This window comes from Ambystoma mexicanum, chromosome 6q (genome assembly GCF_040938575.1).
Source record: "Ambystoma mexicanum isolate Mex_15411 chromosome 6q, UKY_AmexF1_1, whole genome shotgun sequence".
Lineage (NCBI taxonomy): Eukaryota > Metazoa > Chordata > Amphibia > Caudata > Ambystomatidae > Ambystoma > Ambystoma mexicanum.
The window spans coordinates 82,331,116-82,347,830 of NC_090937.1; the positions used below are offsets into that span (position 1 = coordinate 82,331,116).

The window sequence follows — 16,715 nt, forward strand, 5'->3', positions numbered from 1 at the left end:
ATCCATATGCAAATTAGTTGATGTGCATGTATTTTGCCACAGAGCGCCTGGACAGAGCTCTAATACATGAGTTCCCTGCATCTGTAATGATTCTGCTGTTTTTTTTGTTGTGTTAAAATGCGGGATGCCACTAGTAATGTTACCAAAAAAATAGTTTGGGGCAGGGGTGGGCGGATTGTGTGCGCGAATGAGACAACCTGGAATTGCGTGCACTGCATTTGAGGGGAAAGTAGCAGGTGTTTCACCGTGGCTGTCCCCCTTACCACATCTTGCAATGCTGAATACTCCACTTACAGGATGATATAGGGAGGCTTTTCAAAAGATGTAACTGTCTTGTTATTACCACAAAGCGCAGCTCGACATTTCATGAACTATAAAGAGTCATTAATAGCTTCCGTCGAAGCCTCGCATTTTAATGACAAGTTAAAGTTTATGCAATGCTGAGCTTCCTTCCGTTGTGGATATATATTAATCACCGTTTATTATTCTGAGAGAAAGCTTTACATCAGCAGCTTCCTCAAAGACAGCCTTGCATTTTAATGCAAAGCTTCCTCTCCGAATGAACAGTGTTTTATCTATTACAGCAATGGAGGAAGCTCACGCGGTGTTCTGCTGCTTATGTCCGCGACAGCTCGGAAGAGGGGCCGTTGCTCAGGCTTAATGCAGCCAATCAACAATTAGCCGAAGACCAGGGGATACCGGATCAGTATGGGATACCAAATATTACAGAACACCAACTACTGAGACGAGGAACACTACGACCAAGAGTAATGAGGAGTACAGGTAAGCAATCTAGGCTTTAGCAAGCGAAGTCCTGGCGAGACTACAAATTTGCGAACACACGTGAACTTTTTCCGCAAAATGTCCCTCTAATATACGAGTACTTGGAAGAAACTCCGCAATTATACATTGAGTGTGCGAGTAAGTTCGTTCCTCAATGGGGAAGGAAGTAAACACAGTGTAGAAATGGCCGCCTTGTTTCTAAGAAAGGAATCGTGACGTCGTTTCTATTGTGGTTTTCTTTATATTGGTCGATGTTCGGTACCGTCTTGTGCGGTGATGCAGAAAGACCAGTCGAGGGAGTAGAAATAAAACGAAAAGAATCTCTTGACAGCCGGAGCACTAACAAGAAAAAAACACGGAAATCACCTAAGACCGACAACCAGAGTGCATGCCGGGTATGTGGCGCGGCACTGAAGAGATAAAGAGCTGAAGGGGCGCGCGCCGCCATCTTAGGAGCTCCAAACCAGACCTACCAGGTGCAGCAGCGGACGTGTCTCACAGAGAGACACAGAGCCTTCGAGACCACCAGAGCGACCCGCCGCCCACTCCACCCAAGAGCGCGCGGCCCTATACCTTCTCCGGCGCGGCCCCGCAAGAGCGCCGCCACGGCAGGGGAGCGAGAAACCCGTGTCCGGAAGCGCGGGGTCGAGCCCTTTACTTCTGTGTGCGGCGGCCGGGATAGGCGCAAGGAGCGCGGGGGAGGCCGAAGCAGGATGGAAGCAGACAGCAGGGACGAGAAGGGTAAGCAAGGGGGTAATGGCCTGAGTGGCCGGGACTTATTTAAACCGTACTATTTGAGCTCCCCGAAGCTCGACCCCCCCTCCTACCTCCCTGGTTCGAATCTGACACTGAGTGTACCAGACGGCAGCGCCTCACGTTTGTATCTTTTGTTCTATCTTTTGTTCTTCACTGTCTCTGAATAAGGTGCTTAACATGGCGGACTTGCGGATTGTAGATGCCTACGGAACGCTGTGCGTGAAGCAATGATTCGCCGCACAGCTCTGAGTTGTAGGTTTAACCATAGAACTGTACTCTTATGAGCCCCCTTTCCCAGCAAACCCTTCGCCTCTCAAGGCCGCGGTTGGCCGATGTCGCCTACTTCCTCCCAAAATCGACAGGGTTTCGATTTCGACTAACAGTGATATGATGCAGCACTCATAGATCTGATTGCTCCTTTTGACCCAGATATGTGATCTTGATTTCTGCTTTTTGTACAGTGGAACACGTCACTGGGTCTGCATTCACCGAGCAATTGCAGTATGTGGGTGTTACTTTTTTCTGTTTGTTTTGGACTCTGCTCAATGTGTCCTGTCGTCCATTTTGTGCAGTAAATGCATCCATGTCACTTTGTAGTAATCTAAATTAAGAGTTAGATTGGGGAGATAGTACATAGTGAGGCTCAAATCTAATATCCGCATGAAATGCAAGTGTTAAAATGCAGCCCTTTGTAGGTTTAATTGTGCTTAAATGTTATAATTGTGCTTTTATTCTTTGTGAATATTACAAAGCAAGTAGGGTTAATATCCGATCTGTTTTTATGACACCAGCTGGGCCTAGTGAGTCAAAACGAGTTGGTATTTAGCGAAGAAGTCTCTCCTAGTTTGACATGGGGCAAGATAGTTTCAAACCCTTCTCTGCATTCCTTCCGTTACCATCAGAATCAACGGTGGGTAGTTTTATAAACTATACCAAATATACACTATTACTGTCGCATTGTTGTGTCAGATGCGTCCAGCACTACCATCTCTTAGCTCACGTCATGTATGGAGGAGATTCGTAATTAAAATTGTCACCTACCTCCAAATTCATGTAGCGAAATGTCACAATCTATTTAGCTGATCTCGTCCTCTCCACAAACTTTCAAGACAACCTTTAACGTCCTCCTACATGGGAGGAAAAACGTTTACTGTACACAGCAAACACTTTGTTACTCTGTCCCAATCTGAGGCACCTCTAAAGCTATCCACTTTATGATGCTGAACGTTTATCATTTCCCCTACTATACATCCCATCTCGGTTTTGTTATTAGCGGGGGTTACATTGATAGAACAGCTGACGGTTTTCCCACCCAGTGCAGATCTCTAGTTTGGTATGTTGGCATTTATGAATCCCTTGTATTTTTTTATTTTTTTTACAAGCGATATCCTTGCCGAATGTGCACCCTTTTCTTCCCACCTGTAGGCAGGCATAACGCCCCCACCTGTAGGCAGGCATAACGCCACAAAGTATGTGTGGTTTGCTGTAGTGGGGTGTGAGAAAGTAACAAACAAGTGACAATGGTGTTTTTTTCAGAAACTGCCAATAAAATAATGTGCGGTTCGCCATCTTTTCAGGAACAGGTTTAATTGGAAAAAACATATTTTTCGTAAGCGTATCATTAGTTGTGTAAAATGTCGGCGATTTTTTTTCCCTTTTCTGAATAGGACATGCTTGAACGTTATGTAAGAGGGTATGAAAGCAGAATGGGAACACAGAAAGGCATACATTCTGAAAAGTAGATAATATTACAAGTTCGGGAAGAGCTGTTTACCCCTAATTCCCGTGTTTGCCCAAAAAATAGCAAAAATTGCTGGGGGAAAAGACAGGTTTGCACTTGTGAGGTGTAATGGTTTCCATGAATATTCTGAAAAGCAATCCACCGCTACATTCCCTGATCATCTAGTTCGAAAATCACTCGTTTTTTAAAATGTTTAACAAAACCACGAGCCAAAAAGCAAGCCGTGGTACACAGTATTTTTATGCTGGCGGCCTAAAGTGACCTAATTAGCATTTTTAAAAAACAACCAATGTGGTGAAGAATGCCAAGCATATATTTTTTGAAAGAACACAGGCAGACATTATGAAGCATAAGTGACTGCGCAGGTCACAAAAGCACACAGTACTTAAAGCAGCCACTGAATGAAGGGCTCGTGTTGCATAACAAGACACAGTAGAAAACGTGTGAAGACGTTATCACAGCCAAGAGAAAACGTATCCTTCCTTCCCACGGGTGTTCCGATAAAAATGGTATCTCACGTGTCGGTGCACTGTCACTGGCCTAAAAGGAAATGACTAACCCAAGGCACGCAAAATCTACTAGCATTGTCGCGTATTTTTTTTATGAAGTGCTAGTTTGTCACCTCTGTCACAAAAAAGATCAAATAATACAACAAAACGTCAATTGACCATGATTTCTGCACACAAAAAAAAGATACTGTCGCTGAGTAGTAAAAACTCTGACCTCGACTCAGACAGTGATGAGACCACTGAGTCTTCCTTCATTGAACGACCATTCCCGAAAATTAGAAGAAACAGAACTAATACTGCCAGAAGCCTCAACCAGTCGAAAGCACCCACTCACAGCTCCTTAGATAACACCGCTATGACGACCACATGCCTGCAAGAACTAGTTTTATCCACATTAACCATCTCTCTTGCCCCGTTCATAAAACTGTACGAACATTTACATGAGGCCACCCGAGATTTGACCAAGTTAGTGGCTCTACTTAATTCAAAAGTAGTGAATGTAGAACAAATATGTGGATTAACTAATAAAACACAGCTGGTGGGCGTAGGAAAACTAGACGACCTACATAAGTTTGTGACTAAACAAAGGAATAATGACGCAACTGACAAAAGACTACTCGCTGAAGTAGCCAATGAAGCATTAGCCATATTCAAATGGGAAGGAAAACGACCACATTCAGTATCGGGACAAAAGGGACCCCATGACCTATCACAACTGGCAACTGAAGATTCTACGCAAGGAACAGATCACTGTGGTGTCACCGCAAATTCACTGGGCCTTTGTCCAATTATCAAATCTAGCCTAACACAGGCGAACCCTGGAGTCTTGTCTGAGAAGACACTTGATCAGACTCCACCTGTGGATTCCTCTACGGCCCCTACTATCATATCAAAAAAACTCAGACTACAGCCAATAAGACTCTGTGCCTCAGCAAGTATAGCAACTCCAAGTCCTGAAGTTATTCCAATTATTGAAATTACTGACGTATCCTTCCACACTGCATTCGAACAAGCTAAAAACTCTGCAAATTTAGCTTTGAGGGATTCACAAGTTGAATCAACTTCTACCACACAGCCGCAGTGTGTGGAACCAAACTGGACCGAGCAGGGCCCCATTGAAGACTCAAATCGACCATTATTCTCCATTTTCAACAAAGAAGACGAGACACCATCACAAAAAAGTGTGGGTAAACATCTGACCGGACAACAATTAAAAAAAAAATCTAAAAATCTACCTGTCAAGAGAGGCAACAAACAAAATGGAGCACGCAAATTTTTACGTAACATCAAGGTGGTCCATACGTTAGCCCCGGGAATAATAAAGCAGTCTGTTAAGCAAACTCAAAAACAGGCTTCTGCCAGTCTATCTGACACAGAGTGTCCCTAAGGAATCCAATAAAGTAAGCACAGAGAAAGAACCCTCAATTGACTTATTAAATATGTCAACTTATGATGACAGTGTATATGAGGACTTGGAATCCAGTGCTGTACTTTGTGAAAAACCATATACTGGTAACGAGCCGAAAACGGAGTGCTTAAAGATAGAAGCATCCGCGATGGGTAGAGCGATTTCCATTGGGAACGACGCCAAAGCGAGTGCTCCTACCATGTCATCCAAGGCTGACGTTGAGTGTCCACCTGGGCGAAACTTCCAAACAAACGACAAGGGAGTCGCCCTACCGAATAAGAGCAACAATTTTCTGACCATGCAAGACAAACGGCAAGAGCAAAACAGAATTTACCAATTAGAAAAGTGTATTGATCAAGTTCATCTACCCTCGGACCAGAGAAAGAGTCAAGTAGGAGCTCGTAATGAAAGAGTCGAGTTCCAACGCTCATTACTACCAGAGAGGAACAATAATGATTACATAACAAGATCCATAAACACAACTAAAACAACGAAAGAGATTCTAACATCCAGGGGATCCCATCATCATCCCTTAGTCAGAATACTTGTCGAGCGATTGCAGCCTCATGATAACTTGATTCTAAATCGCAGGAATATCGTAACATTATTACATCACGTCCCGAGATTACGTGCCATCAACTCAGACGACCTGCTCTTAGTCGAATTCCCAGAAGAGTCCCGGAACGACAAAGTGGTGCTTCATATAACCTCTCCCTTGATCGCTTCCTCCATCTTGGAGGAAAACGTGTCTCTTCTTTCTATGGGCTTTGATGTCTATAAGTTGCAAGATGAATCATTTACTGTAGTAACATGCAACCATAGCCCCCAACTCAAGTCTTTAGGACGTGTCTGGGACACTCAAAAAGCAACAGAGAGCCTGTCCGAGGCAGCGTCAAACGACTTTGCGGGAGGGTTAAAGCCCCCGCATCAGAACTCAAATGATGAGAGTTCAAAAGCAAAAATAACAAATAAAAAGTTTCTGCCTATTGGTAAGAAACACGTCTCATTTGATAACGGTTGCTGTCAAGATGAAAGTGTACCCATAAAACAGTTTTCCATAACAATTCAAGGGTATGGGAAAACAAACGACGAAGCGACAAACACTCATATTACCTCTCTTCCTCTTGGGGTGGAACAAAACTGGAACTGGGTAGCAGCAACATTGAACATCAATCAACCACAATAATGCCAGGCCGAGCCCCCACCCCAGACATGTTCACTAGGATCGTGGAACACACGGGGTTTCAACCATTTGTTCTACAGTGAGTGGTTGGGTGATTTGACAATTGCTTGTTTACAAGAAACATGGTTAACTGAAGCTCCTGTAGCGACGGGCTTTCAGATCGCCGTAAACCCTGCTATACAATCTGGCAAGGGGCGCCCAATGGCTGGTCTGCTAACGATGGTAAGGAGTATATCTGGGTTCAAGATTACAAACTCTGTGAATCATTCTCCTTTTATTCAAGAATCAACCTTGACCAGACCAGACTGCGACAAACTAGCACCTGAACAAATGACGATTATTAACGTTTATTGGAACCATGCCAGTGCGGGGAATGACGATTTCATCGACGCAATCTCGACCATCATAGATCGTCTACTTGTGAACCAAAGGAGCTCCAATATAATATTTTGCGGCGACTTGAACATTGATTTCTTTCATGCAAGAAAATCTTCAACAAAAAACCTGGGGTCAAAAATGAAGAAAGAACTAGGCGCTCGAAATTTGCAAATGCTAAATGGTCACACTCAAGGCGACATACCACCAGCGCATACATGGAAAAGTGGTTGTCACGGCTCAATAATCGACTATATATTTGTCTCAGCAGATCTTCACAAACGAGTAACCACACTAAAAGTGATCTCAAAGGAAATGAGTGACCATAACATGTTAATAATGAAATTTACTATTCAGACGCAAAATGTCAAGTCGAAATGGTCACAGAGGATCAAAGTTGGACCAAACAGAGTGAGGTTAAGGCTTGACGCCGAAGAAGTCGTTCATATATTAGACCAATACTGTACAGGAGATCCAACACCTGACTATGCAGGTCTATTAGTAAAATTTCAAACAAATAAAGGTGGGCTAAAACGACCTAGCATAAAACGCCTTCATTGCTTTGATCTCAATGTATTGCAACAAAAACGTTTGATGAGGCGCACTATCCGACTAGCCCGGAACAGCGATAACGCTACACGCGTAATTTTGACCAAAGATGCCAGACAGCGGTACAAAAACTGGATTAAATCTCACAAAAGGTCAATGTTACAAGGTGACTCGGAACGAATGTTAATAAGTCTCGGAAATAAAAATACCAGAGACTTCTGGAACATCATTAACGATTCAGAAGCCTCCCAGTGTGGCATGCAAGCCGCGGTGGTGCCTGAGTCAGTATGGATTGCCCACTTCAGCGACTTATACAAAAAGAACTTTGAAATACCTAATCCGTGTGTCACAATCTCAAACAAATGGGATTTGGTATTCAATAAAGATGACATCATAAACATAATTAAGAAAGCCAACAACTCGCGAGCTCCCGGCCCGGATGGCCTTACAAACTTCACAATCAAGCAACAACCAGAGTTGTGGGCCGACTTTTGCATGATATTATTTCAGAGAATAAACGATCAAAGGCAAACACCAAGATCATGGAAATCAGCAGTAATTGTACCCATTTACAAAAAAGGTGACAGAACCTGCCCAAAAAACTACCGACCAATTGCGTTACTCGACGTATTAGGAAATATTTATGCAACCGTGTTACAAACAAAGTTAGTGACGTGGGCAAACCAATCTAACCATGTTGATACGCGTCAAACTGGCTTTGTCAAACGTGTGGGATGTTCTTTGAATTTATTGCTACTGAATCTATTGAAGATGGAGGCCATTAGATCTAAAACAGCTGTATACCTCGCATTTATTGATTTTTCCAATGCTTTCGACATGGTAGATCGAGAATTGCTATGGGAAAAACTGAACAAATGGGGGTGCCCAATCGACCTTTTAGACGCAATAAAAGACTTACATACTGGCACCACTGTGAGAGTAAGACTGGACCAAACTGGAACATTGTCTGCACCGATCGAAACATTTAAGGGGGTTAAACAGGGTTGCCCCCTGGCGGCAGCTATATTTTCCCTGTTTATTTCTGACATTGGAATTCCAATAGAGGCAGTAAGATCTTTTCCGCTGACGATTCATGGGTCTCCCCTGAATTGGCTTCTGTATGCGGATGACCTCATACTATTGGATCGGACACCGATTGGTCTGCAAAGGAAAATCAACGCAGTACAGCAGTACGTGCTTGAAAATCATCTTCTCATTAACACAAAAAAATGTGAAATTCTTATGTTAAACAATTTGCAGAGTGGTCAGAAAAGAACGCGAAAAAACCAATCTTGGTTCATAGGAACGGAAAAACTTCTGATATCGCTGGGTGTAAAATACCTTGGAATGATCGTCAGTTCCTGTCTTAATGACAATCCTTGGGTAATAGAGACAAAACGTAAATGTAAACAACTAGCAAACCAAGCTCTAGTCCTAAAGAAAAGATTTGGCAGGTTTTCACTCAAAGTGGTAATAAAATTCTATCAACAAAAAGTAATCCCATCCTTAACATATGGAGCAGAAAACGCCTTGGGGTGCTCTTGGAAAATCTGGTCCACGCTCGAGAATATTTTTTGGGTAAAAGTCCTGGGATTACCCAAAGGGACTGCGACAGCATCAATTAGGTACGAACTATCACTGATCTCCATGCACGCACGTGTCTGTTGGAGTTTGTTGTCTCTATATCGGAAAACAAAGGTCGGAGAAGGAATTCCGCAATTTGCCATTTTCAACAATGAAAGCACATCAACTTCAGGAGTATTAGAAATGTGGCTAAAGCGCTGTGAAAGCTTAATGTCGGAATACGACATCAAACCAGCCCTGTTAGAAGGAAATCCTGATGCAGCAAAATTAAAACTATGGCGCCTAGACTGGGAGCTGACTTGCTCTGAAAGAGGAGCCTTGAAACTATTGAGCGAAGTGCCACCTGAGGCTTGTGCCTTTAATAACTTGCAAAAATACATTGAATTATTTCCTGATCCGAACGCAAGAAGACTGTACATGCGTTTTCGCCTTAACATGTTCAAAACAAAAGAACGCCTGAGAACATGGATAGTTAACAGGAATATGAATCCAATGTGCCGACTCTGCGATCAAGAACCAGAAACTTTAAAACACTTAGTGCTATTTTGTACAAACCTACGTACAGAAAGAACCCGACTTCTGGGTAATTGGAGCGAGAGTCACCCATCCCTCAATGCTGAGGAGTGGTGGTCTCACATGTTTAGAGGAACGGATCAAAAACTGATACTACCACTGACAATTTTGCTAGAATTAATTGAGAATTGTTTACTGGATTAATGTGGTGGCTCAAAAACCAATGTAGATAACGTGAATGTAATGAAGAGCGATGTATGGTCTCATCCTTTTTGCTTTTCTTTTTAAAGGTTTGTAAATAAACCAATAAAAAAAAAAAAAAGTGCTAGTACCATTTGCCTTCGGGGCGAATATAAGGTTGTCAAACATGTCTCACTTACTGAAAACACGTTTTTAACTCCTCAGCTTTCTTTACTTTTGCTTCTCCGTGCAAATCCTTATGTTTCGTTTCAGTGACGGCAGATATATTCCTTGAAGACTGCAATTCGCTCAACACAAATAAGGCTAGGTCCCCACTCCATGGGTATAAAAATTCAGTCCACTCAACCTTAAGTGGACACTGCTCCTTGTCAATTTTCCTTTTTTTAAACAGCACTAGGCATTGGCAGGGCCATTTTTGGGGACAAACAATGATGCAGTGCAATGCACACTGTGGCCTGTGCACAGCATGGAGTACCAACAGTAAAGGGTGGGTTCCATGGTACTTCGGGTAAGATAGGAACTCAAGTTTTATGCTCCAACTGCGATGGTCTAAGTCTAGAGTATATATAATTCATATACTTTTTAGACGCACGCCTAAAAGTGATAAAAGAACAAGATCAGCCCAAGAACGTAACCTTGTTGGCATATCTTTTCGTGCACTTATTGATGGGTACTTGCCTCGGGTAGAAACAAACATTGCCACTGAGCACAAAATGTAGAACTGTACAAGTGCACCTTGGAAGCGGCTACTTCCATAAAAGTGCTTTTTGTGAAATTCCAACTGCGATAAGACGTACATACCCTGGAAAGTTAGTGCTCAGTGTATGCACTTTTGCTCCCTCCCATTGTTTGCCCCCCTATCAACACACATAAGGACATTGTATGAGGGCAGAAGCGGGGACAATGTGGAACAGCACTAGCCGCACCATACTGTGTTAATGCTGTAAACCTAAACGGGACAGTGTGTGCGTCTGCTGCACAGATTCAGGATGCACTTTATTCTGAGAACAATGTGGACTTCTACCAGTAATGTTATGTCTCGACAAGCCACCCTCAGCAGAGCTGGAAGTAACTAGAGTGAAATGCCACATGTCTGAGAAAAACAATGGTTGGCCAGTATATTATAATGGATCCGGGAGAATATTGGCCAGGATAGCCCTCTTATCACCCCTAAACACTAATGCTTAGAACCTACGCATAAACCGCCTGTATGTTACGTTCCATGCACTCAATGGCTGTCGCTTGCGAAGCTAAGCTTCATAAAGCACCAATTTTGCTACGGAGAGCAGCGAGGTACAGAAAGAATGACTTTTGCATAGGAGCGCCTGGAGACTGTCCCTGGGTCGGTTCACAGTATTTATCAGCACAACATAGCAAGCTACCTGTCCCCCGCTTGAACTGGGGCTGTAGAGGGCAGGCCCGAGACAGAAGAGGTAGGAGTGATCAGACTGTCTGATGATGCACATGCAATACATGGCGCCCTATTTGGAAATCTGAGCGCAAAAGAAGAGTGCAGAGAAATGCGCTCCTATAATTTGCGCTCTTAGACGAAATGCTCAGGTCACATTATTCGCAAAGATGCCCTGAGCATTTCGGGGGGAGATGGAATATAAATAGCGCAAAGCTGCACTGTCCAGCCCCCGTGCATACATTAGTGTCGGGTGCTTGCTCCCTCCCCTAATGTATGCCAGGCTCCCAGCAACCACGTGGTTGTTGGGAGTGTATTTTAGTTAGACGGGATGCAAAGGGCACTTAGTAGGATGGTTGTTGGGAGTGCATTTCAGTGAGACGGGATGCAAAAGAGCACTTCTCAGTATAATTCATGGATCTGGCAAAGGATGGTTGTTGGGGGTGCATTTCAGTGAGACAGGGCGCATAAGGGTAGATCTCAGTGCAATGAATGGATCTGGCAAATTATCTTCTCGGTTCTGACTATTTGGCTCCTTTTTCGTGCTTGGTTGAACTAATGACTGTTGTCATAGAGGGTGACTCGTCTCGGGTGTGGGGACTTTGGGAGCTGGGTCCGGTCACTGCAGACTTGGAAGGATGCCCTCAAAGTTTCAGGCAGGTCTCAGGGTATTTGCGAATTGCAAGCTGTGGAGGTCGCAGCTCTCCAGTTAGTCCAGGGATGACTTTCTATTCAGAACTTCCCTGGCGCTTAGAAGTTGAGGTCGGGACAGTAGTGGTTACTCGACAGGCACTGGCAGTCGCTGGAAGTTGCTTGTGTCATCTTTCGTTCTTCTTCTGATCGTCTGCTCAGTGGTCGAGACTGGGATTCAGCTCCAGGACCTCTGCCTTTATGCAGAAAACTTGGCTGAGCCCACCAATCAAATCACATGCACCATTCAAACTTCGGGATGGCTGTCCAATGGGGAAAGCTAGTCTGAACTGGTTTCTCTCATGCACACTGCATGACAAAAAACGTTTGTTTTGGTTCACCTCCCCCATTTTCTGTCTTGCTAGTCACTCAAAGGGTCCCCGTGGGCTTTCAAAGGGAAACCCACAGAAGACATAGGGACAAGAGGACCCTCCCCCCACCAGGGCTAGCAAAATCTACTAGCCCACTAGCATTGGCGAGTAGCTTTTATGAATGGCGAGTACCATTTACATGATACTCAACCTTGGTGGCGAGTATGGGGATCTTAGAAACTTTAATTTATTCCAAACACACTTGTAGTAAATGGCAAATACAGGTTTCACTGTGCATGCTTGATATTGCAGCAAATATGAAGTATGCTTATGGTGACATGTACCATTTTACAAAAAGCACTAGTAAATATTTTGTCACCAGTCACCTTGTGACAAGTGCTGTTCTCTTAGGTCGAGTATGTTAACCAACAAACTCACCCAGCATGTCTAGTGGGATTTGTAAGAATTTGCTAGGCCTGCCCACCTAGCAGGGTGGGAGATCCAAGAAAGGACAGGCCTTCTTGTTTAGGGCTAAAAACAGTACAGCCACCATTTTGGGCAAATGGTGCCACTCATATCCCCTAGTATGGTTGCAGAGACAGCCTGTGATCAGAAAGTTCACAACACGTTGTGTAAATGGTACCATGCCACCAGACTAAACAAATATACCTGTCACAGTAACTAAAAAGTTACTGGAGAGTTGAGGAAAAGGGATACATTCGATCCCGTTGTGTGCTGATGTTGCAAAATAAAACAAAGGTGGGATATAAAGTATTCCCCTATCTTGGTAATAAGTTTGCCAAGTACAGTAAAAGCGATCACGGGGAAGCTCTAGGAGCCTCCAGCGAATCTGCACAGAAAGTGCAGTGTGCTGTTATAGTAAGTTGTAGATGCCTTTTTAAAATTGGAGCAAAGCATGACTCCAAAAAGAGGTATACTGGTTCCCATGATCAGAAGAAAAAGATTCCCACTCGGGAGAATCAGTCAGAAAATCCAAGAGTGAAGCAAAACATGCAGGGGGACTCTGTCATAAATCACCAAAGTATCAACTGAAAAGGATACAATAACCAAAAAAGGATACAATTTGGTAGGGCTTTTCCGGATCCTATCTTCACACGACTTGATTGAAGGCAGGTCAAATTAGACCTTCCAAATGATACAACTCTGACTGAATAAAACAGGCAGAGAGATGGATCACTGGAAAGGGCGTGGGAATTGTACAGGAAGTAAGCCTAAAATAGATAAGTATCATAAGACACTGTCCCAAATTAAATACTAAGAAACGCAGAATTGGGATTAATTCAAACACTGACCTTAAGGCTAAACTGAAGAATTCCAGGACAATATCTTGAAGAGAGTTCCAAGAGTTGAACAAACGACAAAGGAAGGGAAGATTAGTATGGGAGACTTATCCCGAACGGCACGAGGCTCTCGCTAGATACCGGGTTGGTGCACCACAGGGTAGCGTCCAATGTACTGTGCACATTCACCTTCCAATAGTTCATGAAATACTTCCTTTCCCACAAAGAACAAAATAAGAATCTCACCTGTTGACTGTCACAGGTACCAAAAGTTCGAAGAAGTTCAGAAAAACACGTGCAGGATTGCACGCGACAGTATACACGCAGCCAAGCCAGCCGCACCTGTAGGCAGCGTTTCCGCGTGAAGAATTAGACACGCGAACTGGATTCACGCAGCTCAGGACAGCCGCGCTTGCAGACAGCGTCCGCGTGGAGAGTTGGCACGCGCACAGGATACACGCAACCCAGGAATTAGCGTGTGGAGGAAAAACAAGCTCAAATTAGGCCAAAGAAGTTTGCTGGCAGGAATGCGAGAACGCAGGTCCAGGGTTCAGCTACAAACGCCAAAATTGACTTAATCAGAAGCAGCGAATGGAGTTTCCACGCTGCTTATGTACGCACTGCCGTGATGCACGTGACGGACCTAAGTCACGTGAAAATTAACGACGTGAAAAATGCAGACGTCGTTTTCCGGGCAATGTATCGAACAACCTCCATTTTGAGTAAAAAGGTCTACTGGTTCTGTGGGCGTAATTCATCTTGTATGGAGAAGTTGTTACTGGTCCAGGGGTATGTCCGGCAGGCATGACAGACTCACAGGTGGAAAGAATTTCGCACAAAGATGGGAATCTAGTCCAACGGGGTGGGGGGGGGGCTAATTTCTGCTAACACATTTAAAAACTCATCCCACTTATGAATTTCGATGCACTATTAAATGCACAGAAACACCTACTAGCTATCTTGCTACCACATCAGCTATATTCCCACCGTTTGCCCTTTTCTGTTCTCTTTGGCTTCCTTTCTTGTTCATCCTGCTGTCAGCCTGTTACTCTCTGGACACGTCCCAGTTCCTGCCTCCTCCCTCTGCCTATTCCTCCAATGCCATGGCCCTTAAGCCCTTATTCCCCCCCCACCAAATGGCGTATTCCATGTCCCTTGAAGGCCCCCAACAAACTATATGTCCCTCACCCAACAGCATGGCACTGGCTTTGCCTTATTCCACTGCCAATGGGCACATCCCATGATAAGCAGGGAACACTTCTGGGAAGATAGGCAGACCAATTCATGGTAGCTTGGCGAGCAGTCCAGGCTAAGTCACAGGAGGGGTGGGGGTGATCTAAGAATTACCCTTAGACGACAGTATACGACAATATAGAATTAGGCCCATGAATAAACGCACGTGAAAAATGAAATGCATAGTAAAATCATCACTCAAACACACATTGTAAAATATCTACAGTCACTTTGGTCAAAGCGGTAAAGTTACGGAACACAGCCAAAACCTGCAAGTGTAAAGGGCAGGTAAACTTTATAGCATCAACAGTTCTTCAGAGATGGCTAACCTTAAGTCCAGCCCACGATGAATGGAGCCATGTACTTAATGGTGGATGCTCGTGTAAACGCGCTAGGTTGTGCGTAAAGTCACAAAGTACAATTTCTAAGGAGCTGGCGAAGTTGGAGACAGGATTTGGAAGGATGAAAACGGGTTCAAAGAGTCGGGGGAGGATCTGATGCGATGATCAAAGCTATTCCCAGCTTTCAGGGGACTTTAGGAAGCCGAGGCTGCCCAAGCTAAATAGAGGACCACAAGGAATCCCCTGTGCGTAAAATACAATGGAGGAACAAGGGGCCACCAGTAAGTGGTTTCAGTACTTAGCACAGTTTGGGTCCAAACTTGGCAGGTCTTGAGGGGTTTGCCAGAGGTATGATTTCCCACCCCGGATTCTACTTCAAAGTGCTCAGGCACTGCGGGTGCAGATGCGGTTCTGGTTCGTACACGGAGCTGTAGCTCTCGTCTTGTTTGAAGAACAAAGAAAACACTGATGTAGCTGGTCTCAGTGGACCAGGAGGAGCATGTGAAACCCGACTTCAGTGACCGGCACTAGTGCACCAGAAGGAACACAGGGAAAACCGCCTTCAGCTGCTGGCACTGTCGCGCAGGGACGCACAACTCTTGCGATCTGATGCACGCTTCACTTTCACGGTCAAAGCAGCTAGAAAATATGGTAAATATATGCTTTGCAGTGCATGCTAGATTTCCCCAAAGTTTCCAGGCAGAACTCGATGCGGCGACGCTCCTGCAAGGGTGCCAAAGTTCAAGCTGGATAGCCCACTGGCATGGCCCAGGGGCACTTCGAACAAGCTCTTGCAGGGCAACCAGGAGGCGTCAAGAGTGATTGGTGCCACCACTCCAATGGGTTGAAGCACCTTCAAAGGGCTGCGAGGATTAAGTTCGAAACCCTCTGCATTGTCCTGGGGCCTCTGCCGCTATGTGTGGCCCCTGCTCTCGTGCTTGGTCGCAGGCACTTTGCTAATAACCACCATATCAATCTACTATGCTTACTCTCTAGGAATACACCATCATTCAACTAGAACACAGCTATGCTATGACACATTAGGCCTAGCTGTTCTCATACTAACATGACCCCACGAACACCACATCCTGATAAAACACAGCTAGCTGAGCACATACCGTCTAGTTTAGGTGTCTCCTCAGGCCTAACGCAGCCAGAACTCAGTCTGGGCGTCCACCCTCCAGACTAAACACATCCAACTGACTTCCTCACCACCACACCTACTGCTGAGAAGCAGCTATCATGCAATAACCACACCAGCTGCACACATATCCGGTGTGCCCACGCACCATATGACACACTCTCTGAGGGCGTTCAACCTACCAGTGCTTTGCGGTCAAACCAATAATACATAAGGCGCTATATAAATGCCAAGTAACATAACTCTCTTCCTTCTTGATCTCATTGCTCATCCGCCTCCAACTCCTTCTTGATCTCTTTGCTCATCCGCCTCCAACTCCCTCAAGGTCAGTCTCTTCTCCAAGCAACGAGTTGTTGTTAAATCTTTCTTTGGCTGGGGCCTCCCTCTGGAACTGCCTCCCTGAAACTTGGAGAACCATCTCCGGTTCCGGAAGCACCTCAAAACCTTCCTCTTTGCTTCTGCTTTCTCTCCTCTCCCCTGCTGAATTCCTGGCTGAAATTGCACTGATTACCTGGCCACCCTCTGATCTCAGGCCCAGGTCTTCTCCCCCACCAGTTGCTCATCTGCACTGCCTCCTGGGCAACCCCAGGACTTGGGATCTCTTTTCTGTATCCCTACAGTCCCCTACCAGCACTTGACAACCTGATGTCTGCACTTACCCGTGCACATGCCACCAGCTGGCAGTACT

The 16,715-nt window shown here is 44.8% G+C and overlaps 1 protein-coding gene across 7 annotated transcripts in view; it reads left to right on the top strand.

The window, feature by feature from the left end:
* The first annotated feature begins 1,024 nt into the window (after nt 1–1,024).
* YTHDC1 (YTH N6-methyladenosine RNA binding protein C1) overlaps nt 1,025–16,715 on the top strand; it is a 286,099-nt gene continuing 270,408 nt past the window's right edge. For 6 of the 7 annotated variants that reach the window (XM_069630503.1, XM_069630504.1, XM_069630506.1 and 3 more), the window contains exon 1: nt 1,193–1,524. In XM_069630503.1, the coding sequence (XP_069486604.1) occupies nt 1,497–1,524 (28 nt within the window). In that variant the 5' untranslated portion in view covers nt 1,193–1,496. Of the gene's footprint in view, nt 1,525–16,715 lie in introns of all 7 variants that reach the window. The other variant, XM_069630508.1, reaches the window with a different exon arrangement.